At 42.5% G+C, this 25,993-nt stretch overlaps 3 protein-coding genes across 4 annotated transcripts in view; all 3 read left to right on the top strand.

Moving 5' to 3' along the window:
• Nucleotides 1–11,479, top strand: part of LOC138976057 (N-alpha-acetyltransferase 25, NatB auxiliary subunit-like) — a 36,772-nt gene extending 25,293 nt beyond the window's left edge. The window contains exons 20-27 of the mRNA XM_070348861.1: nucleotides 690–732; nucleotides 1,663–1,899; nucleotides 2,351–2,474; nucleotides 3,519–3,578; nucleotides 3,946–4,043; nucleotides 6,274–6,384; nucleotides 9,145–9,294; nucleotides 10,340–11,479. Of these exons, the coding sequence (XP_070204962.1) occupies nucleotides 690–732; nucleotides 1,663–1,899; nucleotides 2,351–2,474; nucleotides 3,519–3,578; nucleotides 3,946–4,043; nucleotides 6,274–6,384; nucleotides 9,145–9,294; nucleotides 10,340–10,462 (946 nt within the window). The 3' untranslated portion in view covers nucleotides 10,463–11,479. The remainder of the gene's footprint in view (nucleotides 1–689; nucleotides 733–1,662; nucleotides 1,900–2,350; nucleotides 2,475–3,518; nucleotides 3,579–3,945; nucleotides 4,044–6,273; nucleotides 6,385–9,144; nucleotides 9,295–10,339) is intronic.
• The window catches only part of LOC138976059 (large ribosomal subunit protein eL6-like), a 137,435-nt gene that overhangs the window by 874 nt on the left and 110,568 nt on the right, over nucleotides 1–25,993 (top strand). The gene's annotated exons all lie outside the window — the stretch shown is intronic.
• LOC138976054 (bis(5'-nucleosyl)-tetraphosphatase PrpE [asymmetrical]-like) lies at nucleotides 18,172–25,924 on the top strand. 2 transcript variants are annotated; one of them, XM_070348856.1, is made up of 5 exons: nucleotides 18,172–18,486; nucleotides 19,413–19,841; nucleotides 22,642–22,761; nucleotides 23,415–23,758; nucleotides 24,062–25,924. In XM_070348856.1, exons 2-5 carry the CDS (start codon nucleotides 19,564–19,566, stop codon nucleotides 24,196–24,198), a joined length of 879 nt encoding a protein of 292 aa, XP_070204957.1. In that variant the 5' UTR covers nucleotides 18,172–18,486; nucleotides 19,413–19,563; the 3' UTR covers nucleotides 24,199–25,924. The 2 variants fall into 2 exon arrangements, with proteins under 2 accessions (XP_070204957.1, XP_070204958.1); XM_070348857.1 differs by having other exon boundaries at nucleotides 23,415–24,310.

Raw genomic sequence — 25,993 nt, 5'->3', positions numbered from 1 at the left:
TTGTTCGTTCATGGGCTGAAACTCACACGGCTTTTACGTGTATGACCGTTTTTACCCCGCCATTTAGGCAGCCATACGCCGCTTTTGGAGGAAGCATGCTGGGTATTTTCGTGTTTCTATAACCCACCGAACTCTGACATGGATTACAGGATCTTTTTCGTGCGCACTTGGTCTTGTGCTTGCGTGTACACACAGGGGTGTTCGGACACCGAGGAGAGTCTGCACACAAAGTTGACTGAGAAATAAACCTCTCGCCGAACGTGGGGACGAACTCACGCTGACAGCGGCCAACTGGATACAAATCCAGCGCGCTACCGACTGAGCTACATCCCCGCCCTGGTGAGGATAATTGCCCTGTATAGGGATTCCCTCAATATGAAGAAGAGGAAGATGATTAATTTGGCACACAGCCTTGCACACAGCATGACAAAATCACACAAATGACACTACAGACAGTGATGAAGGCATTTAACAAATTGATGCTTTTTGCCAATGTTGCTATCAATCAAGCCACTTTGATGACCAGGGAAGTGATGAGTGCATAGATCTAATCTACGTGTATGTGACTGGTGTGTGTTTGTTTCTGTGTGTGTGACTGTGAGTGTGTGTGTTTGTGTTTGGCACGTGTACTTGTGCATATGCTTAATCTGAAAATGGTGGTTTAAATCGGTGTGTTTCATCTGTTGCAGGTTTAGGATAGCAGATTACAAAACAGAATCTTTCAATGAAGAGGTAAGTTTTTTTTATTAATCTGAGTTGTGTTTTTTATAGCCGTATCTTATCCATGTAGAATTATTTGGACTGTAAGTGTGATAAGATTAACAGTCGTGAGAGATTTGATAAAGCAAGGAAGTGGCCTTGCAGAGTGAGTACAGAGACTCTGAAAACCATTGAAGTGACAGGGAACTGTACTGTACGGGAGAAACGTCTCAAGCACATTGGTCACTCTAGACAGGTTGACTTTCCCAACAAGAAAAGAATTCAGACTTTCTTTTTTTCTCCGTAAACCTTCTTCTTCTTCTTCTGCGTTCGATGTTGGTGCTCCGTAAACCAAGGTTAAATCAGAAGAAAGATAAACAATCATCATGACCAAGATTTTTCATTACAGTGGAACCCCCTTTTCAAGACCTCCAAAAATCTGAAAAGATCAGGTCTTTAAATGGAGGGAGTCTTAAAATGGGGGTAAATTTACAAAGGTTAAGAACAGAAAATCTGAAAAGATCAGGTCTTTAAATGGAGGGAGTCTTAAAATGGGGGTAAATTTACAAAGGTTAAGAACAGAAAATCTGAAAAATCAAGGTCTTAACACTTTCTTCCCCACCTATATGTTGACCAAGGTTTTTTTGGCCAAGACCAGCTGTGCTGCAGCAGGTCACTCAGAATTGTAGTAACTGTGTAGTAACTGTGTATCAACATGCTGGAATGCAGGCGTTAGATCGACGTTACAGTAAGCGACCGAAGCTAACAGTCTGAGCGGATATATCCGTACCTGGTCAGATAGAGCCATATGAGTGGGTACGGATATATCCGTACCTGGGAGACAATGAGTTAAAAAGGGAGGGAGTCTTAAATTGGGGGGTCTTATAAAGGGGGCTTCACTGCACTTAAAAAAACCAGCACTAGAGCCGCACATTTCTCATGCATTTGTCTCTTGCTCTGCAGAAAGCATGGCTACACTCTCGAGATCTGATTCTCCGCATCCTGGTGGCAGCTGTGATGTCCGGGCAGGACAAGGAGCGAGAAGGGAAGGACGACGCTTCGCACAACGGGGAGAGTCTCACCAATGGCAGCACGGACGAGTCGGGCAAGGGAAACATGGCAGGCGTGGTTCGAGACCTCTTGCCGCGCTTCATTCAACACATGGAGTCCTGCGCTAAAGAGTTTTCGGACCCCAAAAAGGTGGGTGGAGGTTGTGTAGTGTGGGGGTGGGGGAAGTGTGTGTGCATGCTACCACACTTGATAGGAGTATGCGTGTGTCTTTGTGTGTCACTGTGTGTGTGTGTGAGAGAGTAGGTAGGCGTGCGTATGTTTGTGTGTTTGGGTTTGTGTGTGTGTGTGTTATGCTCAGTGTATTGTGAGTAAGAGAGGGAGAGACACGAGACTTTGTTTTTGAGTGTGTGCTTATTAGTGCATGTGGACATATATCTCAAAAGCTGGTGCAGGTACCTAAAAAGACATTGAATGAAATCACACACAAGTCAGCTTCCTCTCATTAAAATTGCAAATAATTACATGTCTCGTGTTAGTATATATAGCACCACTTCTTCAGCAATAAGTTTAGAGTGAAATGAAAGATATAGTGTATGAGCATCATGTGTCAATGGTTTGGTGATGTGGTATGTGTGTGCAGTATCCAGTGCAGGGTCCCTACAGGACACGCATCACCACATATCTCCAGGGCAACCACCATCAGCTGCTTGTCAGGCTGGTGCAGTGTTTCCTCAAAGTCCACCATCTTCATGAAAATGGGCTGAGTGAGTGTTCTCTCTTGACATGTCTTGACCGCTGAGGGGGACAGTAGACAAACTAAATCTGTCGGGGGTTTATATGGGTTGTGAAAGAGTGAATACTCTTGCTTTTAATGAGGCAAGCTTTCCACACACGCTCCTCGTCCACATGTTTCAGACACACCCCTCACTAGTGGCTGGCCTATGATGTTACGTGGGAAAGTTTGACTCGCTCTTCTTCTTCTTCTTCCGTGGGCTTAGACTCCCACGTACACTCGTGTTTTTGCACACGCACGAGTGGAATTTTACATGTATGACTGTTTTTACCCCGCCATTTAGGCAGCCATACGCCGCTTTCGGAGGAAGCATGCTGTGTATTTTCGTGTTTCTATAACCCACCGAACTCTGACATGGATTACAGGATCTTTTCCGTGCGCACTTGGTCTTGTGCTTGCGTGTACACACGAAGGGGGATGAGTCACTAGCAGGTCTGCACATAAGTTGACCTGGGAGATCGGAAAAATCTCCACACTTAACCCACCAGGCGGCCGCAGCCGGGATTCGAACCCTCGACCTTCCGATTAAGAGGCCGACGTCTTACCACCCCGCCACAGCGCCTGTCATTTGACTCGCTAAAAGCAGGAGTATTCACTCTTTCAAAACTCGTACAAACCCAACAGAGTTATTTCCAAACATCGTCTATTGTCCCCCTCATCGAGTTATTTCCAACATCGTCTATTTTTGAGTGAAGGGAATGTTGATGTTTTTCCTGCCTTTAACACTTTCAGATAATGATATTTTGTATTGTGGTTTTATTGCGTTCTTATCGAGGCACCAGATACAATACGCTTTGCTCACAGTCTTCATTCGTTTCTTGATCAGTCAGTGAAAGTAACGATTTAGTGCTCCACAAGAGTCAAGTCTCACAATAGGGAAAAAGACGTTGCCTGTGTGCAGCTTCTTTTTGGGCAGTAGAACGTATAATTTCTTGTAGAATAGAAGACTTGGCGTTATTCTTGGTCATGGAAATGTTCTTTTCTTCAGGTGATTATTTTATTTTCTATTCCACAGAAAACCCAGAGAACAAAGATGGAGAAATATTGGATTCTCCCATCACTGATCTCTTGGAAGGTAAGTCAACTGTAAACATTGCACTTAACTGCAGTTTTAATTTTTAGCTGTCGTTTTTTGCTTCTTTATGCAAAAACTACATGAGAACATTTTTAGTTTTGTTGTCAAAGGAGTGATTAAATTCTCTTTACATGCCCTTTGTTTAATTTGCATAATGAATTTCAGTTTTAGGTTTTCTGTGCTTGTTTCTTGTGGGGTGTGTGCTGGATTTTGTGTTAAAGTTTCTAGACAGTATCTTAAAATCTGCCAAGTAAATATGACAGAGAATACAGATACCCGTGTTCAGAGAGATATGATTTTCTTTGTTTCTTCTTTTGTGTTAGTTGTCAGAATGTGCAGTTGATTGAAACAAATTGTGATGCTTTAGGCTTGACAGAAGGCAGCAAACGTACACTAGTGAAGGAGGAGGACGGTCACGCCTGTATCAACGTCAGTCTGCTGGAACATCTCATCATGAGCGCTGAGGTACGTTTCTACTGTGCCGTGTGTGTACATACAGTGGAACCTGCCCTTGCGGCCACCTCTTGATAACATCCACCTGCCCATTGCGGCCACCTCTTGATAACATCCACCTGCCCATTGCGACCACCTCTTGATAACATCCACCTGCCCATTGCGACCACCTCTTGATAACATCCACCTGCCCATTGCGGCCACCTCTTCATAACATCCACCTGCCCATTGCGACCACCTCTTGATAACATCCACCTGCCCATTGCGGCCACCTCTTGATAACATCCACCTGCCCATTGCGACCACCTCTTGATAACATCCACCAGCCCATTGCGACCACCTCTTGATAACATCCACCTGCCCATTGCGGCCACCTCTTGATAACATCCACCTGCCCATTGCGGCCACCTCTTGATAACATCCACCTGCCCATTGCGGCCACCTCTTGATAACATCCACCAGCCCATTGCGACCACCTCTCGATAACTACCATTTGCCCATTGCGACCACCTCTCGATAACTACCATCTGCCCATTGCGACCATCTCTCGATAACTACCATTTGCCCATTGCGACCACCTCTCGATAACTACCATCTGCCCATTGCGACCACCTCTTGATAACATCCACCAGCCCATTGCGACCACCTCTTGATAACATCCACCTGCCCATTGCGGCCACCTCTTGATAACATCCACCTGCCCATTGCGACCACCCAAAAGGACCCTAGACGATTTTTGTCCCCCTTTGTAATGCACCTTTCCATGATGACCACCTGTCTCTAAAGACTAGTCTTGGGTGGTAGGTATAAACAGGTTTCACTGTATTGCACTTTTTGTGGGATTTTTGAGTCACTTGAGAAAAAGTGACTATGTAATCGGTCAGTGTTAGTCTGTCCGGCCGGCCGTCCGGCCGGCCGTCCGGCCGGCCGTCCGTAGACACCACCTTAACGTTGGACTTTTCTCGGAAACTATCAAAGCGATCGGGCTCATATTTTGTTTAGTCGTGACCTCCAATGACCTCTACACTTTAACGATGGTTTCGTTGACCTTTGACCTTTTTCAAGGTCACAGGTCAGCGTCAAAGGAAAAATTAGACATTTTATATCTTTGACAAAGTTCATCGGATGTGATTGAAACTTTGTAGGATTATTCTTTACATCAAAGTATTTACATCTGTAGCCTTTTACGAACGTTATCAGAAAAACAAGGGAGATAACTAGCCTTTTCTGTTCGGCAACACACAACTTAACGTTGGGCTTTTCTCGGAAACTATAAAAGTGACCGGGCTCAAATTTTATGTGAACGTGACTCATTGTGTTGTGAATAGCAATTTCTTCCTGTCCATCTGATGCCTCATATAATATTCAGAACTGCGAAAGTGACTCGATCGAGCGTTTGCTCTTCTTGTTGTAGACTTGTTAGTGTTATGGTAGATGAAAATATTTGCATAATTTGAAGCATCAGGTTTGTTCTCTTTGGTTTCCTTTTGGTGCATGAATTTTAAGCACAATGATGACAAATAATCCAAGAAAGAGTCAAATCTGACATTCAAAACTCTGACTTGTGAACTGAAGAGGATTGGGATCACTTGCATTCACAGTCATTTTAGGGGTAAGAATTATTGTCCTGATAAAACTGTCAACCAATGTAAGTGTCCGTGGGATGTGCTCCAAGTTAAGGAATGGATGGTAGAATTGACAAGAAAGTATGATGGTCTCTATAGATAAGTGTCTAAAAGAAATTCTTGACGACAACGTCATGCTGCCCACGTGGCAGGGTCAGAGCTACACAGATTGTTACGCCAAGCTTAAAATTGCTACGCTCAAACAAATAATCACAAGATTCTCGCTACCTGTAGCGGTCATAATATGGGTCATCAAACATTGTCCACACTGTGGCACCGCAGACACTCTGTATTGGACATTATGTTTCTGCTTTCCAAATAAACTGTTTAAAAATGTATATTTTATTCCGCAAATTAGCTCATATGTGGATGTGTGAATACATTTTTAACAATGCTACACTTAAACACCATTCGCTACACTGAAAATTCCAAAAGAAATCTAAATTGTTACACTTGAGGCTTCACACGGGTTGGCAGGTTTGAAGGTAAAAACCTGTGCGCTGCACAAAACTATTACCATTAGGTAATAATGTGAAGAGTAAAACATGCAAAAGAAGAAGTGTCTGAAAGTATTGCTGTTACATTTTGTTCTGTACCGCTGTTCTCTTTGTTGGCAGTCCCTGTCATTTGCTACAACATTGATGGGCGTATGCAGCCACTTGCTGAGGCCACTGAAGACGTCATGGTCAAAACAGAGCAGGAAAAAGAAAGGACAGAATGCACCGCAGGTAACCAGTGTTGGCGCTAGAGGTTTCGTTTTGCACACTGATATCTTCTTCTTGTCGTTCGCTGTTAGATCGTCAGTCCGGACTGCGGGGCGAAACGTGCTGTCCTACACTGATATCTAAAGGGCACCAAGAATATCTCCCCACAAAACTGGTCAACCATTCACGACAATCTCATCTTGCTATTTTGATTTCAAATACAGATAATCACAACAGATACTCATTACAGATTGCTGAGGCAAACTTGTAGTGCCAGTTTTATGAGCCAGCAACACAGTCGGTGAAAGGAGTGAAATGCAGTAATCGGACAAAATAGGTTTTCTTGAAAAAGATTGCAGTTAGCCGACCGTCTTTCTTCGCATGGGGAGTTGCCCGATGACAGTGCTGCCCTCCCCCAGCAGCGCATTCGGGCAACCACAGTCGGGTGACGAAGCAGAGGTCCGACTGTTAGTGTGACCACCGCAAGTCTATGAAACCGACTCGTGGAGTTCGGTCAGCTACCAAAAGTGAATGTATATTGAGCAAGAGAGAAGGGTTATATAGTTGACCCCCACTTTTAAGACCTCCAAAAATCTGAGAAAATCGCGTCTTAAAGGTCCTTGTCTACATTTTTATACCGAAATCGCCATTTGACCATTAAAATGCAGAGTCTATTATCTACAAATATCAACAATACACCCCCTTTCGATCAGGAAAGACGAAGCCAGTGTAGCCGTTTAAAAATTCATTGTAGTATTCCAGCGTAGTACTCATAGTAGGTCGGATATCCTTATTTGGAAAATGCCAAGCGCAAAACTCCTCTCAAATCCCGTGCATTTCGTGCGTTTAAAAAAAAAGCGTGGACAGCGCTCCAGTGTCAAACTGTTGCTGCACTTGTTTGGGCGTGGCTATAAGCATAGTGACATGAATTTGATTGGTCAGTATTTTTAGGCAAAGCACATGTTCTCAGCAAACAGAAAACAAAATATTGGAAGCGTGAGTCACGCTACCCAAAAATAAAATCTTTTTTTACATATATTTTTTTTCTATAACTTTTTTCCCCATGGTTCATTCATCATCTGACATAACTTTTTAGCGAAATCTAACCATAAGATTATTGAAAAAAAGCAAAAATGTAGACGACCACCTTTAACCTTTAGCACTCCAGATTCCAGCCAGCATTACTTCCCCTGTAGCCACATTATTTTGCTTACCTAGCGTAAGAACAACACCCACTAACTTTCAACACTTACAACTTCTTTGAAAATGCACTAATAAGCATGAAACGTTGTGGTTGTGATGGGGTTATATTTAACACTGAAATAGTTTTGTTTGCATGCATCATTTATTTTCTTAGCATAAAGTTTTATACAAATACAAAATGAAAAGGGGTTGTGTTGGCTAGTCCGTGGAATTTTGTGAAACTAACCAGTCTATGTCTGGTGAAACTCCTTTGATCAGGTAATCATGTTGACCATCCAACTTCCTGATCCTGGTATCTAAATAAATATATTTGTGGACCAGTGCATGTCATGGGACGATCTTTTTAATAGTTGGGTTAGCAACAACAAGCAGAGAAAAGCTTTGATCTGCACTAGATCCACAGGTCGCCATTTTTGAACACGCAAACTTTTTACGTCTTGTCACTGGCTTGCTTTGCGCTGAATTTGAGTCAGTTTCTACGCAGTGTTTCTTCGACAAGCAAGTCAGATTATCGGTAATGTTTGCTGGTCCTGTCATTTCACTAAACTGGACCAGCCACTGTTTGTATCCATCTGCACTTTCGTAAATTCCGTTTCGTAACCGTCACTGTCACTTGACGAACTGTCATTTTTTTCACCGCGATACACAGTTCATTGCGAAGATCTTCCTCAGTAATTTGTTCCAATTCAGCATACGATTTGTTGTCAAGAAACAACTCAAAAGAAAGTTTCAAACTCATCATCCTCCATCTTGCTTGTCGAAGCGCTAAAGTACTTTATCGATGCAAAAACAAATCCAGAAAACTTCGACAAAACCGACTCAAATGCAGCGCAGACGACACGACGAGATAACGGAAGGAAGTGAGCCTCGCTTTGGCTCAAGTGCCGTTAAAAATACCGTTATTCTCGTATGCAAATACGAACGAGAAGTTGGTCATACGAACAAGCCTTGTGCTGGCGACGCAAATCGCCGCTGGCTGGCAAAGGGGGAGAAATGGCTGGGCGACGAAAATCGCCGCTGGCTGGCAAAGGGGGGGAAATGGCTGGGCGACGCAAATCGCCGCTGGCTGGCAAAGGGGGGGAAATGGTTGGGCGACGCAAATCGCCGCTGGCTGGCAAATGGGGGCAAATGGCTGGGCGACGCAAATCGCCGCTGGCCGGCAAAGGGGGGGAAATGGCTGGGCGACGCAAATCGCCGCTGGCTGGCAAAGGGGGGGAAATGGCTGGGCGACGCAAATCGCCGCTGGCTGGCAAAGGGGGGAAAATGGCTGGGCGACGCAAATCGCCGCTGGCTGGCAAAGGGGGGGAAATGGCTGGGCGACGCAAATCGCCGCTGGCTGGCAAAGGGGGGGAAATGGCTGGGCGACGCAAATCGCCGCTGGCGTGCTAAAGGTTAAAAAGGAGGGAACCTTAAAATGGGGTTAATTTTACAAAGACTATGAACAGAAAGTCTGATAAAACAGGGACTGAAAAGGGAAGGAGTATTACATTGGGGGGTCCATAAAAAAGGGGATCCACTGAAGACACTTGTGACAAGCTCTCCTCAACATTCAGGCTTTATACTCGTATCATGTTATTCCAGCCGGCGGTGTTTGACAAGTTCACAGCGCTGGTGGCGGAGCTCCAGGAGACGGCCAAGTCTCTCCACCAGGTGGCCACTCAGTTTGACCCCGTCTTCATGGCCCTTGACCTCAGCGCCCTCTCTCTTACGGAGACCCTCACCAACACAGAGGTAAGATAACAGCTGTACTTTTGAAGGAGAGGTGGTGTGTGTGAATGGGTAGGGGTGGGAATAGGATGACGGGAGATGTCAGTAGAACTGTTTGTAACACTGACCCTCTGTGTAGCTGGATGTATTGACCCTCTGTGAAGCTGAATGTATTGACCCTCTGTGAAGCTGGATGTATTGACCCTCTGTGTAGCTGGATGTATTGACCCTCTGTGAAGCTGGATGTATTGACCCTCTGTGAAGCTGGATGTATTGACCCTCTGTGAAGCTGGATGTATTGACCCTCTGTGAAGCTGGATGTATTGACCCTCTGTGAAGCTGGATGTATTGACCCTCTGTGAAGCTGGATGTATTGACCCTCTGTGAAGCTGGATGTATTGACCCTCTGTGTAGCTGGATGTATCGACCCTCTGTGAAGCTGGATGTATTGACCCTCTGTGAAGCTGGATGTATTGACCCTCTGTGAAGCTGGATGTATTGACCCTCTGTGAAGCTGGATGTATTGACCCTCTGTGAAGCTGGATGTATTGACCCTCTGTGAAGCTGGATGTATTGACCCTCTGTGAAGCTGGATGTATTGACCCTCTGTGAAGCTGGATGTATTGACCCTCTGTGAAGCTGGATGTATTGACCCTCTGTGAAGCTGGATGTATTGACCCTCTGTGAAGCTGGATGTATTGACCCTCTGTGAAGCTGGATGTATTGACCCACTGTGAAGCTGGATGATGTATTTTTGTCCATTCAGGGCTGATTTGAAATGTTGTTAAATTGTCTCAATTTTTGTGACTTTGTATTGTGTTCGCTTGTTGGGATGTGTGTGTGTGTGTATGCATATCTTTGTGTGGGGCTGAGTAAGTGAGTGTGTTTGCATGTATGAAGTGTGGGAGCACAGTGTGTGCAGAAAAGCAGCAACTACATATTGGAATGCATGAGGCTGCATCTTTCTCTCTCTGTATTTTACTCTCTCTCTTTCTCTCTCTCTCTCGATGTGTGTTACATCCTTACACTGACTTGCAAGGATTATGAAGTTCTTTTTTTCTCCCCCCAGGAGGAATCGCAGTGTGAAAAAGCAGTATGGAGCAAGGTGGAGCGTAGCTTTCAACAATCGTCCCACGAAGTGTGCGAACTGCTGCACAACAAACTACAGTACCTGCACACCTGTCGCGTCTGAGATCAACACCTGCCTTTTGCACCTGTCCCTGCTCAGCTTACCTGGGCATGATGCTCTTTCCACACCTGCCACTGTGTCATTCTAGGAATGACGTGTGGGCATCTGTCGAGAGATAGACCTATTAAAGGTTACCGGCCTATCCTGAGGTACGGCCTCCACCATCCCTGGACCTCTCCAGGACATGGCCTACTTTGAAACTAGAGTTGACTTGGAAGTGACCTACTAATATATATCCATTAAGGGTTTACCTGGGTATGTCTGGGATTTCTGTTGCACCTTGGAGCCAGACTTGGTGGAGAGAAAGAAAGTGAAAACTGCCTTCATTGCTCACCTGACAGATGAAAGCAGCTGTCACATCATGCGCTGTTTACACCTGCAATTCGTTAAGTTCATGTGGACATTTTGCTTCTATCATATGTTATGTTGAAACTCGGTTATTACAAATACAACCATCGAATGCTGAAGAAGAAACTCAATCACTAATGCAATATGGTCTACCAGAAACTGATTCGAGCGGTTTCAAAATATGACAAGTCAGCAGTTTCTTTGGTCTACCAGAAACTGATACGAGCGGTTTCAAAATATGACAAGTCAGCAGTTTCAAAACGCAAACTTTTTAAATTATCCGCGCAAAAAACCCAGCAGCTATTATGTATATGCGAATGCATGAGGCTGTGGTTTAAAGACATCAAGAAACAACAACTGTTGAAAACAGCAGCAAACAAAGGAGAAAAAGTATTATATGAAATAGCAAAAAAACAACGGAGAGAAACAGATGTTGTTGACATCAGCAACAAAGGACAAAAATGACACAAAACAAACAAGCAGAAACATCTGTGATCTGTAAGCTGATGTTGCAGATACTTGCTTGCTTGGAGAAAATGGGCCTGGTTTTTCTATCAGTATCAAAGCCTGATTCAGGCAGTTGTGTGCGTGTGTGTTTTTCTGTTCACGGTCAAGTGAATCGTCAACAATTCTAACGACTTTACAAACAGAAGAGAAATACTCTGAAAACTTTCTGGCTTAAGTTTTGTTGTGGACATGCTTTGACTGAGAGTGCAAATTCAAACTTCTTAACTCAGCTTTAGGTGCATGCCTGTTATTCAGTTTGTTGCTGTGCTTCAGAGAAGCCAGCATACATTCATTTCTATACTGACCGTGTGAAACTTTCTGTGAGTGACTACAAATTCTGATATAGAAACCGTTCACCAGCAGGCCACTGCGTAGACAGGGCCTGTGAGAGTTGGCAATAAAAAATGTGTTCAGAATTCCTGGTAAATAATAACTTTGTTATCATCATCAGTTACCATTTCACTATTAATGTGAAAACATGTTTCTTCAACACAGAATTCCTCTGTAATTAACAGCTTCATTTTCATCAGTTACCATCACACAGTTAATGTGAAAAGACAGATATTTATGCAGAACTTAAGATAGTTGCATTTAGGGCTTGGTATAACTATAAGACCACATACTGGACTCTCTTTTCATCCCCTCTTCCTTCCTGTCTTCCTTCTTTGCCATTCTGTTCCCCCTCCACACCCCCTCTGTAGTTTTTGATCTAGCTCTCACATTTTTTTTCTCTGTTCCTATCTCTCTTCTCTCGGTCTCTTTCTCTCTCCCTCTCTCTCTCTCTCTCTCTCTCTCTCTCTCTCTTTGTCTCTCTCTCTCCTCTCTCTCTCTCTCTTTTACATCCTCCTTGTCCCTCTGTCTGCAGCCTCCCCCCCTCCCCCCCCCCCCCCCACTTTGTTGGTCCTTTCCTTGCCTGTCTCATCATTATATCCCCCCCCCCCCCCCCCCCTCATTTTGTCTTCATGTTTATGGATGGAGTTTAGCACAGTCCATACTGAAGCAGCGCAAAACACTAGTTTGATAGTGTGATATGATGTAGATTTATAGTTACTTTGTGCTTGCTGACTTAGTGTGTGTGTGAGTGTGATGAAAAATGTTGCCTCGTTGACTCTGAGGATCCTCTCTTGAATCAAGAATGGAATCAGACCTCCAGTTTTGTTTTTATCTTTAACGAATTACTGTGTGAGTGTGTGCATGCCTATGATGTATTATTCTACATGTAGATCTCTGTGTGCCACAGTCAGGAAGTGGAAGTGTGTTCAAAGGAATGTGTGCAAGTGCTCATTTCAAAGATATATAAGTCTCCATGGGTTTGTTAATGCAGATCTTCACAAGGAAGAAGTTTGTGCGGTTTTTTTTCAATGCAACGGTGTACAGGAATGTTTATGTTCGTATCTACATTTGTTTCTAATTTGCAAAGTTAGGCTGCGTATGGATGTTAGTGTACAGAAACAAAAACTTTGGTTGCTTTAACACTTTCTACCCCACCTATGTTGACCAAGTTATTTTTTTAGCCGAGACCAGCTGTGCTGCAGCAGGTCACTCAGAATTGTCGTAACTGTGTATCAACATGCTGGAATGCAGGCGTTGGATGGACGTTACAGGAAGAGCCTGAAGCTAACAGTCTGAGCGGATATATCCGTACCTTGTCAGACAGAGCCATATGAGTGGGTACAGATATATCCGTACCTGGGAGACAATGAGTTAAAGAGTAGTTCTGTTTATTATTTTGGCTCTCCATTATTTTGGTCATTTTTTTTCTCAAGCTAAAAGCCTTATATGTTCACAGGAAGATATGGCATGAGAAATGGCATGAACACTCGTCATGGTGAGTTTTGAAGTTATCAATCCTGTCAAAGTCTCTCCTGTAAGAATGCTGTGGTCACAAAATCTGCACGGGAAATTTTGGATTCCTGACGCACAGGACATTGATCAATGTCATCCAAATTTAAATTCTTTTAAATTCCAAGATCTATGCTATACTTCTCCTGAAAATTGAAAGAATATTTGTAGAAACAAAAATGTGGGAGCTTAATGAAAATAGGTACATTTTTATAGACCACCCTGTAGGGTGCAATATTCAAAACATACATGTGTTAAAAACACTCTCCGTCATTTCAGACTTGCAGCATTCGTGACCAGTATCCGCGTAAAGAAAGGTTCCTGAGGTATGCGACAACCGTGCAGCTGAAATGTTGTAGCTTCATCCACTGTCATGATTTGCAATTCTTAACGTACAATGTGCAAGTTCATTGCAACCAAAAGGATGCATTGTCACTTTTTTATGCACATGTACAATCTTTGGTGTTCTGTGTGTGTGTCTGTATGTGTGCTTGTCTGCATGTGTGTGTGCTTGTCTGCATGTATGTGTGTGCGTGTGTTTTTACATTAAACTGTATTTGATGTGTGTCCTTATATGTATGAGAAGATGATAAATTCTTCTGACAAATTTATTTCTACATTATTACGATTGGGACGAGCTACGTATAGGCCGCGTCACAATATTAGCCGCCGTCGAAAAAAATACAATCAATCAAAACAACCAGGCAAACGAAAGTACGGAATTTGGCGAAATCGGCTCCGAGAATAAACAAGTGAAACAAAGAAGAAAAGTGAAAAAGTTTGAAGACAAATATCACACACACACAATTTGTAACCAACACATACATGTAGTCCCGGCCGGAATAAGCTTTTTTTTGATGATTTACGACTTTTGCGCACATTTTGAGCAGACGAAAACACAACATGGCGGCTCTCGCTCCTCCAACTATCGCGAGACACAAAAAAAACAAAATCTCGCACGCGCATCCGGTGTTTCTCTGTACGCTATCTTGTCACGACGACTTGTTGACAAACAAAGATTCGCGAAAGAAAGAGAAAAGCGCCGAGTCTTGAGTAGAGAGCTTATAAAGTACCGGTAATCGCTAATCGAGCAAAATGAAAATCCGCGGCTACTTCCATTAGGTGAATGCTATTCAAGTTTAGGTAACGTTTTTGCCGCATCTTTTTATAAGCCGCAATGCGATTTTTTTTAAAAAGAAGTCGCGGTTTGTAGTCCGTCAAATACGGTATATGTAATTGTGTGAATCATGGTTTCTGTTCCTTGGTTCTGTTTTTTCTCCTTTCACAAGGGGGGGGAGTTGCTTATAATTTTGTACTAAAAAAATTAATCCAGCAAAACTAACACAGCTGCTAATTTATAATCTATATTTTTTGTTGTAAAATGACTGAAATGTGCTTAAATGTGTTTGTGTAAACTACACAACGGCAAAATGCACTGTGGGTGTGTTTTGTGGCAAATAGAAGAATACGTCTGTTGGAGAAACCTCTGTGTTAGTATATGTCTTTGTCTGTGTGTGTGTCTGCAAGTATGTGTGTGCATGGCGTGTGTGTGTGTCGCAGTGTCTGCATGTGTGTGTGTGTATGTGTCAGGCATGGGAATTGTCCACAAAATCGCGGATTTCCGCAAAAAGGAAATTACGTTTCAGCAAAAATAAAAAATTGTCCGCGGCAGATATAGGTAAATTAAATTATATGTATACTATTGTCTCTCTATCCATTATTTGCTTACACGAGAACTATCAAAATATTCGTCTAAAATGCTAAAATTTGTTTTCCTTCTGGAGGGCTTCGTCCCCCCTAACGGGGCTCTGCCCCTGGACCTCGGCCTATTTTCAGAGTTTTTTGGAATTCCCATGCCTGATGTGTGCATGCATGTGTGTGTGTACACACTTGTCAACACTCAGGATGAAAGGTACACTGTGAGCAATCCTGATGATTTTAACAGTGGTGTGCAACCTCATTGGTTTTGTGTTCAGTGTAAATCTTCTGAGATTCAAAGGATGAAACCACTATGTTCTTGTTTCCAAATTTTTTCTGTAGAAAAGTTATTGTTTTTGCACTGCAGACTATGTGTCGCAAGGTACGAAGGGTTTACATTTTTGTGTAACCAGAGTCAGTGACTAAGTGAGGACGAAAGAATTCAGTATTCATTTATTGTGCATGTCCACTTTTTTACTTGTTGTGTTAGCCAAGCTTGTGTAAACAGAACCAGACTCTATTGCTCTTTAAAATCTAAAACAAAAATATACACCACACACACACAAAAGCGTTTTTCTTTGATTTACAGTAATTGTTTTTACATTTTCAGCCAAGCATTAGAGCTGTTTGTGATTGTAAGTAACGTTTCAAGTTCAAAATAAATATAATTATTCTCACAGCAGAATAAGTCACTACAGACAGCAATGTCAATTTCTTCACACTTGTACAGAAACACACCTGCTTCAGCATGCAACACTTTAATTGTTTCAGTTGACATCAGAACAGAACTCTGTGTTTCGGTCTACTTCAGAGCAGAACATTTTGTTTCAGTCTGCATCAGAGCAAAACTCTTTGTTTTAGTTTTCTTCAGAGCAGAAAACGTTGTTTCAGTCAGTGTCAAAGCAAAACACTTTGTTTCAGTTGGCTTCAGCACAGAACTCTGTATGTCAGTCTTCTTCAGAGCAGAACATTTTGTTTCAGTCTGCATCAGAGCAAAACTCTTTGATTTAGTTTTCTTCAGAGCAGAACACGTTGTTTCAGTCAGTGTCAAAGCAAAACACTTTGTTTCAGTCTTCTTCAGAGCAGAACATTTTATTTCAGTCTGCATCAGAACAAAACTATTTGTTTTAGTTTTCTTCAGAGCAGAACACATTGTTTCAGTCAGTCTCAAAAGCAGAACACTTTGTTTCAGTCTGCATCAGTGCAAAACTCTTTGTTTTAGTTTTCTTCCGAGCAGAACACTTTGTTTTAGTCAGTGTCACGTCAAAGCAGAACACTTGGTTTCAGTCGGCTTCAGTACAGAACTCTGTATGTCAATCTTCTCCAGAGCAGAACACTTTGTTTCAGTCTGCATCAGAGCAAAACTCTTTGTTTTAGTTTTCTTCCGAGCAGAACACTTTGTTTTAGTCAGTGTCACGTCAAAGCAGAACACTTGGTTTCAGTCGGCTTCAGTACAGAACTCTGTATGTCAATCTTCTACAGAGCAGAACACTTTGTTTCAGTCTGCATCAGAGCAAAACTCTTTGTTTTAGTTTTCTTCAGAGCAGAACACGTTGTTTCAGTCAGTGTCAAAGCAAAACACTTTGTTTCAGTTGGCTTCAGTACAGAACTCTGTATGTCAGTCTTCTTCAGAGCAGAACATTTTGTTTCAGTCTGCATCAGAGCAAAACTCTTTGTTTTAGTTTTCTTCAGAGCAGAACACGTTGTTTCAGTCTGTGGCTACGCAGAATAATTTTTTTCAGTCTTCTTCAGAGTAGAAGACTGTGTTTGAGTCTGTGTCTAAACAAAACACTTTATTTTTCTGAATCAGACCTTTTCTATCAATCTTTTTGTAGAATAGAACACTTTGTTTCAGTCTGACTTATTACAGAACACTGTTTCTGTCTGTGTCAGTGCAGATGTCATTGCTCCAAACTACTTCAATGCAAAACGCTTTGTTTGAGTGTGTGTCAAAGCAGACAAAACGCAGATTACTTATTTTCAGTCTGCTTCAAAGCAGAACATTTTGTTTCAGTTTGCTTGCATAGAACACTTTGTTTTAGTTGAAGGTAAAACAGGTGGTAACTTGCACACTTGAGATGTACAGAGCGTTACTTTTCTTTTTTTGTGTTCCTGGTGATTGCAAACGGTGCAAAAGTGTTTCCCTCTGAAGCCGCCCCCCCCCCCCCCCCAGCTCACCCTTTACCTTTTCTTTAACTGTATGTTTTGTGATATTTGCCGCAACATGAAAAAGCTGAGGGTCAATTTCACAGTTGTGTCATGTCTGTCATATGTTTGCACTGTGTTATTTCATGTTTGTTTTAGTTCTCTTCAGAGCAGAACCGGGGGGGCCTGGTAGCTCAGTTGGTACAGTGGAACCCCCCTTTTGAGACCTCCAAAAATCTGACAAAATCAGGTCTTAAAAAGGAGGGAGTCTTAAAACGGGGGTCAATTTACAGAGGTTATGAACAAAAAGTCTACGAAAATAGGGTCTTAAAAGGGAGGGAGTCTTAAATTGGGGAGTCTTAAAAGGGGGGTTCCACTGTAGAGCACTGGACTTGTGATCATCAGGTCGTAGGTTCGAACCTGGGCCGGGACGGACACAGGTCAACTTTATGTGCAGACTCAGAGACGGTATCCATGTTCCACCCCCGTGTCACCACTGTGGCACCTCGGTTATTCTGTCATAAGCGCAGGTGGCTGAATACACCTAAACACACAGACACCTGGGTAGCGCGACTCTGTTGCTGCTAGCTTTCCACTGGGAGGAAGCGACCCGAATTTCCCAGCGATGGGACTATCAAGTATTGAAATGACAATGTTTGCATGTAATGAACACCATGAAAGTAATAACCTGAAAGTACTGTGTTGACATTTTCTTTTCATTTGTAAGTGTTTTGATACAAAGCTGGTAGTATTGTTGAGAAGATTGTTACGTCATGATACTGTCTGATTTTGGTTTCAACAATGCATGTTCTGAGCAAGTGTGGTCGTTTGAGAAATAAAGTTTCCAACTGGCTTCATTTTTTGGATTGTCTGTTTTGTGTATCTCGTCCGTTTTGTTTTGATTGAACCAGAAGGATAATCATTAAGTAAAAGTGGCACACAACAAAACACAACACAACACAACACAACACAACATACATATAATTCTCTCTCTTTTTCTTTCTGTCTTTCTATCTAAATCTTGCAGAATTACGTACCATTTAATTCTTTCTGTCTTCCGCGCTCGACATTTTGGCAGTGTCTTAACAATTAAAGAGATGAGAAAAAAACCATACCACATAGACTGAAAAAGTCCCACACATGCACACACACACAAGAGCAAGGCAAAACATTTATTTAAAGACACCCAGAGATGGAGTGTCTGTCAGTGTGTCTTTTTGTAAAGGAGCTGGATTGAGCTGATTAATACATGTATCACTAGTTTAACAAAGGGTACAAAACTCATGCGGGTATAATATCCACTTGGGCACTCTTGAAACATTAATGTCGGAGAACTATACTTGAATTAAACAAACCTATAATGTTTTTACCACTTTGCTACCCATCTAGGGGAAGTTACTCTGAACGCCCGAACACGGCAAGCAAACTGTACATGGATGACATTGGAACGTTGGGTTGAGTAGAAGTTTGGCTTTCATTTCTTGCAGGTAAGACATTTCCGGGTAATCTTGAACTTTAGCGTGTTAAATTCATAGCTCAGAATCCAGAGACATTCTTGACTTATTTTTCATACAAGTCCATGTAAGCAAGCCAAAGAACATTAATTTTGTCGTGAAATTAATTGACGGATTGAGCTTCAAACTTAGAGCATAATTAATTAATTTGGTTGTTCAATCGACGAAAATGCACCGAAAATGGCGTACGTTGTCAACCATGGGACATCATTTACACGAAAGAGTAGTCTCCCTTTGCCCGCTCATACGGATAATTCCTTCTTTGAGTTTGACCCATGTAAACGAAATGCATTCGTACAGATCATCGGAGTTCATTCCGTAGCCTAACTTCAAAGGGATCTAAAATGATATGTTATGATTACAAGTGCAGGTTCTACAAATTTGGAGACTTAAATGCCTCTGAATTATGAGCTATGAATTTAACACGCTAAAGTTCAAGATTACTCATTTCCGACCACAAATTATCTATCTTCAACTTTTTCAGGTTGGCTAGCCATTCACAGGTAGAGGACACAGAAGCTCTTTCGTCAGAGCCAGTGCCTAAAATGTGAACGTGTGCGTTTTATGTGTGTGTGTGTGTGTGTGTGTGTGTGTGCATGCATATGTATGGATAGGATCTGTGTGTGTGCTTCACTGTTTGGACATGTGTTTGTGTCTTGCAGTGGGACTAAGGGCCTGAGTGTGCATGGGTGTGTTTAAGAGAGAGAGAAAGAGAGTGTGTGCGTGCGTGTGTGTGTGCATGCATGCATGCGTGTGTGTGTGTATGTATATGTATGTGTGTGTGTGTGTGTGTGTGTGTGTGTGTGTGTGTGTGTGCGTGTAAGCTAACATTCGTATATGAAATATTTCCACATAAAATCAGACGTTATAAATATTACTACCATCATTTTTCTTTTCAGAAACAAGCATGAATGGACCCTTTGGCAGAACCAAATGAAACCAGTTCATCACAAACATCTACAAACATAATGTCCAGTAGACTTTGTGTTCCCAGGAATACCCACTGGATTTGAATTGAAACTCCATTAAACAACCTTAACACAGCAAGATATGGCAGGTTTTGTTAGCTGGCTGCTAGCCACAATTTCACCCTCTGAACCACCCAAACGACTGAACAAATACAATATTCCACTGCCAGAGTGTTGTCACGCTACGCTGACAGCAGAGACGATCGACAACAGACCTGTGTTTGTGGTGGGGGATGTGCATGGTTGTCTTGAAGAACTTGAAGAGCTTCTGCAGCTGGCGAAGGATGAACATGAAAATCCTTTTGTGGTCTTTGTCGGAGACATGATCAACAAAGGACCTTATAATATAGAGGTGTTGAGGTAGGTATGTTATTGGTGTCTTTGAGCTGCATATTGTGATAGGAATTCATTGGAGGTTTTTTCTTCTGAAGTACAGTGGTACCTGCGATGAAAGGACACCCTTGGGACCTGTTAAAAGTGTCTCTACATCGCAGGTGGCCTGTCATGACAGGTATATTTTGGTCAAGATATTAACCTTTGCCGGATGCCGCTTTTGACTACACACGCCCGACGATGCGGGTTTGTCTGAACCCATACATTTGAAAGAGGGTTTTTACTGTTTATTTCTCCAACGACGATGCGGGTTTGTCTGAACCCATACATTTGAAAGAGGGTTTTTACCGTTTATTTCTCTAACGACGGGGTGGGTTCAGGGAAACCCACAGCGCTACTTCAGTGTTCACCGACTTCTTGCAGGGGAGGGAGAGGGGGAGGGAGAGGGGGAGGGAGAGGGGGAGGGAGAGACTGAGAGAGACTGAGAGACTAAGAAAGAGAGAGAGAGAGAGACTAAGAAAGAGAGAGAGAGAGACTAAGAAAGAGAGAGAGAGAGACTAAGAAAGAGAGAGAGAAACTAAGAAAGAGAGAGAGACAATGACAAATCTTTATTTTTCGAGGGTGACAAGAATAAGCATAGATATGCTTTTTTGCATCTGGCCCTCGCCCTAAAGAGGGACTAAACTATTTTACTATAACTATGACTAGGGAGAAAAGAAAAAAAAAGAGAGAGAGACTAAGAAAGAGAGAGAGAGAGAGAGACTAAGAAAGAGAGAGAGACTAAGAAAGAGAGAGAGAGAGAGACTAAGAAAGAGAGAGAGAGAGAGAGACTAAGACAGAGAGATAGAGAGACTAAGAAAGAGAGAGAGAGACTAAGAAAGAGAGAGAGACTAAGAAAGAGAGAGAGAGAGAGACTAAGAAAGAGAGAGAGGGAGACTAAGAAAGAGAGAGAGAGAGACTAAGAAAGAGAGAGACTGAGAAAGAGAGAGAGAGAGACTAAGAAAGAGAGAGAGAGAGAGAGACAAAGAAAGAGAGAGAGAGAGACTAAGAAAGAGAGAGAGAGAGACTAAGAAAGAGAGAGAGAGAGACTAAGAAAGAGAGAGAGACTAAGAAAGAGAGAGAGAGACTAAGAAAGAGAGAGAGAGACTAAGAAAGAGAGAGAGAGAGAGACTAAGAAAGAGAGAGAGAGACTAAGAAAGAGAGAGAGAGAGAGACAAAGAAAGAGAGAGAGACTAAGAAAGAGAGAGAGAGACTAAGAAAGAGAGAAAGAGACTAAGAAAGAGAGAGAGAGACTAAGAAAGAGAGAGAGAGACTAAGAAAGAGAGAGAGAGACTAAGAAAGAGAGAGAGAGAGACGAAGAAAGAGAGAGAGAGACAAAGAAAGAGAGAGAGAGAGACTAAGAAAGAGAGAGAGACTAAGAAAGAGAGAGAGAGACTAAGAAAGAGAGAGAGAGAGACTAAGAAAGAGAGAGAGACTAAGAAAGAGAGAGAGAGAGGCTAAGAAAGAGAGAGAGACTAAGAAAGAGAGATAGACTAAGAAAGAGAGAGAGAGACTAAGAAATAGAGAGAGAGACTAAGAAAGAGAGAGAGAGACTAAGAAAGAGAGAGAGAGAGAGACTAAGAAAGAGAGAGCTAGAGAGAGACTAGGAAAGAGAGAGAGAGAGACTAAGAAAGAGAGAGAGAGACTAAGAAAGAGAGAGCGAGAGACTAAGAAAGAGAGAGAGAGAGACTAAGAAAGAGAGAGAGAGAGACTAAGAAAGAGAGACAGAGAGAGAGATTAAGAGACAGAGACAGAGAGAGAGACTAAGAGAGAGAGACAGAGAGAGAGAGAGACAGAGAGAGAGAGAGACAGAGAGAGAGAGACAGAGACAGACAGTCAGATAGACAGATAGACGGATAGACAGACAGACAGACAGACAGAGCAACTGACAACAGACATATAGACAGAGAGATACGGACAGACAGACAGAGAGACAGACAGTCTCTTGGAGACAAACAGGCAGACAGACACTGTTCCGCCGCTTTGGTAATTATGGGTGTAGCAGAACCCGCGCCGTCGGCAGAGGGATATAGTTACAATCACTACTACTCTTTAAAAGTATGGGTTTGTGTGAACCCGCGCCATCGGTAGTGTTTATGTAAATTATCATAATCAATTAATTTTAATGTTTTGTCATGTACACACTACAAATTTGCAGACAGAGAGCAAATTAGGTGTGTGAGAGATACTTAAAATTTCAAAACGATACCTTTAATGGTTCCAGAGTTACAATGATTTTAGTGTATCTCTGGGTACAGGTGAACCCAGGAAGCACGGCAAAGGATATACAAGGGGGCTCTAGAAGGTGTCCTTTTATGGGAGGTGTCCACTTACCAGAGGGGCCTTACTTACATCACAGGTACCACTGTATGCCGAAAAGGGATTCTAAAGCTTAGTTGGTTGGGATATTCGGAGTTGATGGCGGTGATTAATATACTAGTACATGCATGTATTTGTGTGTGTGTGTGTGTGTGTGTATGCGCACTGGCACTCAAGTGCTTTTGATTGTACAGTATGCTTGTGCACGTGAGAAGTACTGGATGAATTGTAATCAGCTTCATTGATGATCTCCTTTGTCAAAAAACATTGAGCTTGATGCTATGACTTCCTTTCATTTCATACTGTATCAGCCCATTGCTAGGAAAATTGTGTCGCTTCCTCCCAGTTGACAACTAGCAGCAAACAAAAGCCGTGCTACGCAGGTGTGATCTGAAGTTATGTAGTTAGTTTGTGACAATTGTCTGACATATTGAATAAAATTTGCATCTCATCTATATCTTTTTTTCAGGTTGGTTGAGCAAATGGTGGAGAGAGGCCAAGCGGCTGCAGTAAGGGGGAACCATGAAGAAAGCATTCTACGAGAGTTGTGGTCCTTGTCTGATACGGACCGCTACGCATTACCTGAAAGGTCTGTTTTTCATCAAGGTTAACAATCAGTTAAAACAATTTGTTGAAATATTTCTCCTCCGAAAGCGGCGTATGGCTGCCTAAATGGCGGGGTAAAAACGGTCATACACGTAAAAATCCACTTGTGCAAAAACACGAGTGTACGTGGGAGTTTCAGCCCACGAACGCATAAGAAGAAGAAATATTAATTTTGTCAAAATCCATTGCTGCATACATTATAGCAATGGAGCACAACAAGCTAAGCTTATAATTATGTAGGGGTTGGTGATCGAACTTTATTGACCTAGTATGTTGACTATCTCACCTCCGAATATTTTTTGTTGCATTCCTCTCTCTCTCTCTCTCTCTCTCTTCTCTCTCTCTCTCTCTCTCTCTCTCTCTCTCTCTCTCTCTCTCTCTCTCTCTCTCTCTCTCTCTCTCTCTCTCTCTCTCTCTCTCTCTCTCTCTCTCTCTGTCTCGCTTAGGTGGGCAGGTGACTTATTCAAGTAACTTTTTCATTGCCATACAGCCACCACTGTTTCCCATTTTCTTTCTGTACATTTCTTTTGTCTGCACGCCTTCTCATTGTCCTTTGTTTCTCTCTCTTTAGGCTTCTCCAGTTTTACTTGATCTTTTCAGTGTTCTCATTTATTTTGGTCCTCTGTTCTGTTCCAGGTACAACTGGCTACGGCAGCTTACCAGCAAGGATTTCACCTTCCTGCAGGATCTTCCCTACACGATCAGCATTCCCTCCCTTGGAACGCTCATCGTCCATGCAGGCTTGGTTCCTGGTGTGCACATGTTGCGACAAAGTCTTGAAAGCCTCACTCACATGCGCAACATCATCCAAGAAGAGTACTTCGAAGGGCGTGGCCTTGTCGGTACGAGCAAATTGGACAAAGGAGACCCGTGGGGTTCACTTTGGCCCGGTCCGGAACATGTGTATTTCGGTCACGATGCGCGGCGGAGTCTGCAAAGGTGGCCGAAAGCGACGGGTTTGGATACCGGGTGTTTGTATGGTAAACTGCTGACTGGGGTGTTTGTGGGGGAGGAGCCAAAGTTTTTGACTGTTGAAGCGAAGAAAATTTATGTTGAGCCTTGAGTGTGTGGGCGTGTGTGTGTGTGTGTGTGTGTCTGTGGGCGTGTGTGTGTGTGTGTGTGTGTGTGTGTGTGTGTGTGTGTGTGTGTGTGTGCTTACGTTCATTTCTGTCTGTTTTGCCTTTTGTGGGAGGGACCTAAGTGCCTTTAGAGTTTATATTGACTGTTACAGTTCACAATGACACAAAAAAAGACATTTCTGGTCTTGTTTTTCTCTGTTTCAGGAATGGACTTTTCCTCTGTTAATGAGTTTGTTGTGCATGATGGTTCTACATGGAAATACATGTACCCTCTGTCAGATGTCTTGCACTCACTTCAAAAACATTCCACAGAAAGGTGTCTATCACAAATGAGCTGCTAGGATTTATTTATTTTTTAATCTCGCTGCATTTGTATCATACGTGCTATGTTTTGTTCTATACCAATCGCCACTGTTTGCAAGGTGATTAATTTGACACAAGCATGAAAGCTCAGTATTTCAAACAGTGTCATACCTACCTCCCTATCCCATCCTCCCCCTTGTGTGTGTGTGTGTGGGGGGGGGGAGCATGTGTGTGGGTATGTGTCGGTGAGATAAAGAGAGAGATCTCTAAAATTACATCAGTGTGCATGGCATGACACAAAAAGGCCTTTTTGAAAATTAGAAGATTTTTATCTAGTCCTGTGAGGTTACCCTAGTGGAAATTCGGGCTGCTTTCTCACTGGGGAAAGCGAGCTGCCATACAGTACGGCGCTACCCAATTACCTCTGTTTTCAAGCTTCACAGATATATAAATGAGGGTGTGTGTGCTAGCTCTTGTGCAATCACATTGCTTTGAGTCTTTGAAACAAAAGAAGGAATCACTGAAGTTTAGCTGTTACAGTTAGACTTGTCGTATAAAACACTCAGATTACCTTTGGAGGCAAAGCCAGCCACCCCGGAGGGAGTTTGGGCTGAAGTAATAGCCCTATGTGAATTTGTCATGTGAACTCAAAAGGTTTGTGAGAACATACTAGAAGAGAAAAGTAGTAGATCTTACCATCATCAGTTTTCTAAAAACCGACAGTTAGCCATTGAATGTTTGAGCAATAAAGAGTTCAGTGCTGAAAGCTGTGCGACAAAGCAGTTGCTGCCACAAAAGGGGGCTACTGCGTCATCATGTCAAACTTAACAACTGGCAGCTCTGAAGTACCATGTAAGTAACAGATCTGGGGTAACTGTTGTTTTTGGTTGGATAGTACTGTGTCCTAGTTGGAGTGCATCTTTAGGCCTAAAAAAAAATAGGTGTGGTTACGGTAACCCGACCTACCCTATTTTAGGGGCCGACCCTATAACTTTTTATTACATTTGTCAACAAAACAAAAAAAACGAGTGCAGAAAACGCAATGAAAGCAAAATCGCCCGAGTCGCACACTTATTTCCCTGTCAAGTAGGTTTAATTTGTACACATTACCGTAACCACACCTATTAATTTTTTGGGGGCCTTATTACAGTGGTACCTGCGGTGAAAGGACACCCTTATGGCTAGCTGGAAGTGTCCCTACATTGGAGGTGGCTTGTCAAGATAGCTATGTTTTAGTCAAGATAATAGACAGAAGGACTACAGAATATGTCCGCTTGTGGGAGATATCCTCTCATTAAAGGGGCCTCACATCATAGGTACCACTGTATTCTTCACACTGATGGATTATTTACAGCTTTGGAGGTTCTTTTTTTCAGTTTTTATTTGCAGTTTGATATAAATTAGTTTCTTGTTGCTTTGGTTTTAATGTTGATGCTGATGTTCTGTGTACGTATTTACTAATGTTGGTTGTGTGGTACTGTATGTTAAAAATATGAAGTGACAGTGATACCTGTGAAGCTGTGTCTGTGATACTTTGTAAGTTTTTATTTTTTTATTGGCAGGATTGAAGATGTACTCTTATCACTGTGGTGTATGTATTTTATTTTTTGAAGTGCGAAGAGGCTTCAGAATTTTAAATGAATGATCTGTTCTTATTGTTATCTTTGCCTGATTAGTCTGATATTAGATGAGAAATGACACGCTTATCAAGCATTGTCTTTCAGTTATCCAAAACAATAAAGTGATCCTAATAAGTAAGTTTTACTCTTTGAGTTGTTGTCCACTATCATTTTGTGTGTGTGTGTAGTGAAAAAAAGAAGAGTGCTGATTTTG

The sequence above is a fragment of the Littorina saxatilis genome, linkage group LG9, assembly GCF_037325665.1.
Source record: "Littorina saxatilis isolate snail1 linkage group LG9, US_GU_Lsax_2.0, whole genome shotgun sequence".
NCBI lineage: Eukaryota > Metazoa > Mollusca > Gastropoda > Littorinimorpha > Littorinidae > Littorina > Littorina saxatilis.
Note: the sequence above shows the minus strand (reverse complement) of the source record. Positions and strands in the feature narration are given on the sequence as shown.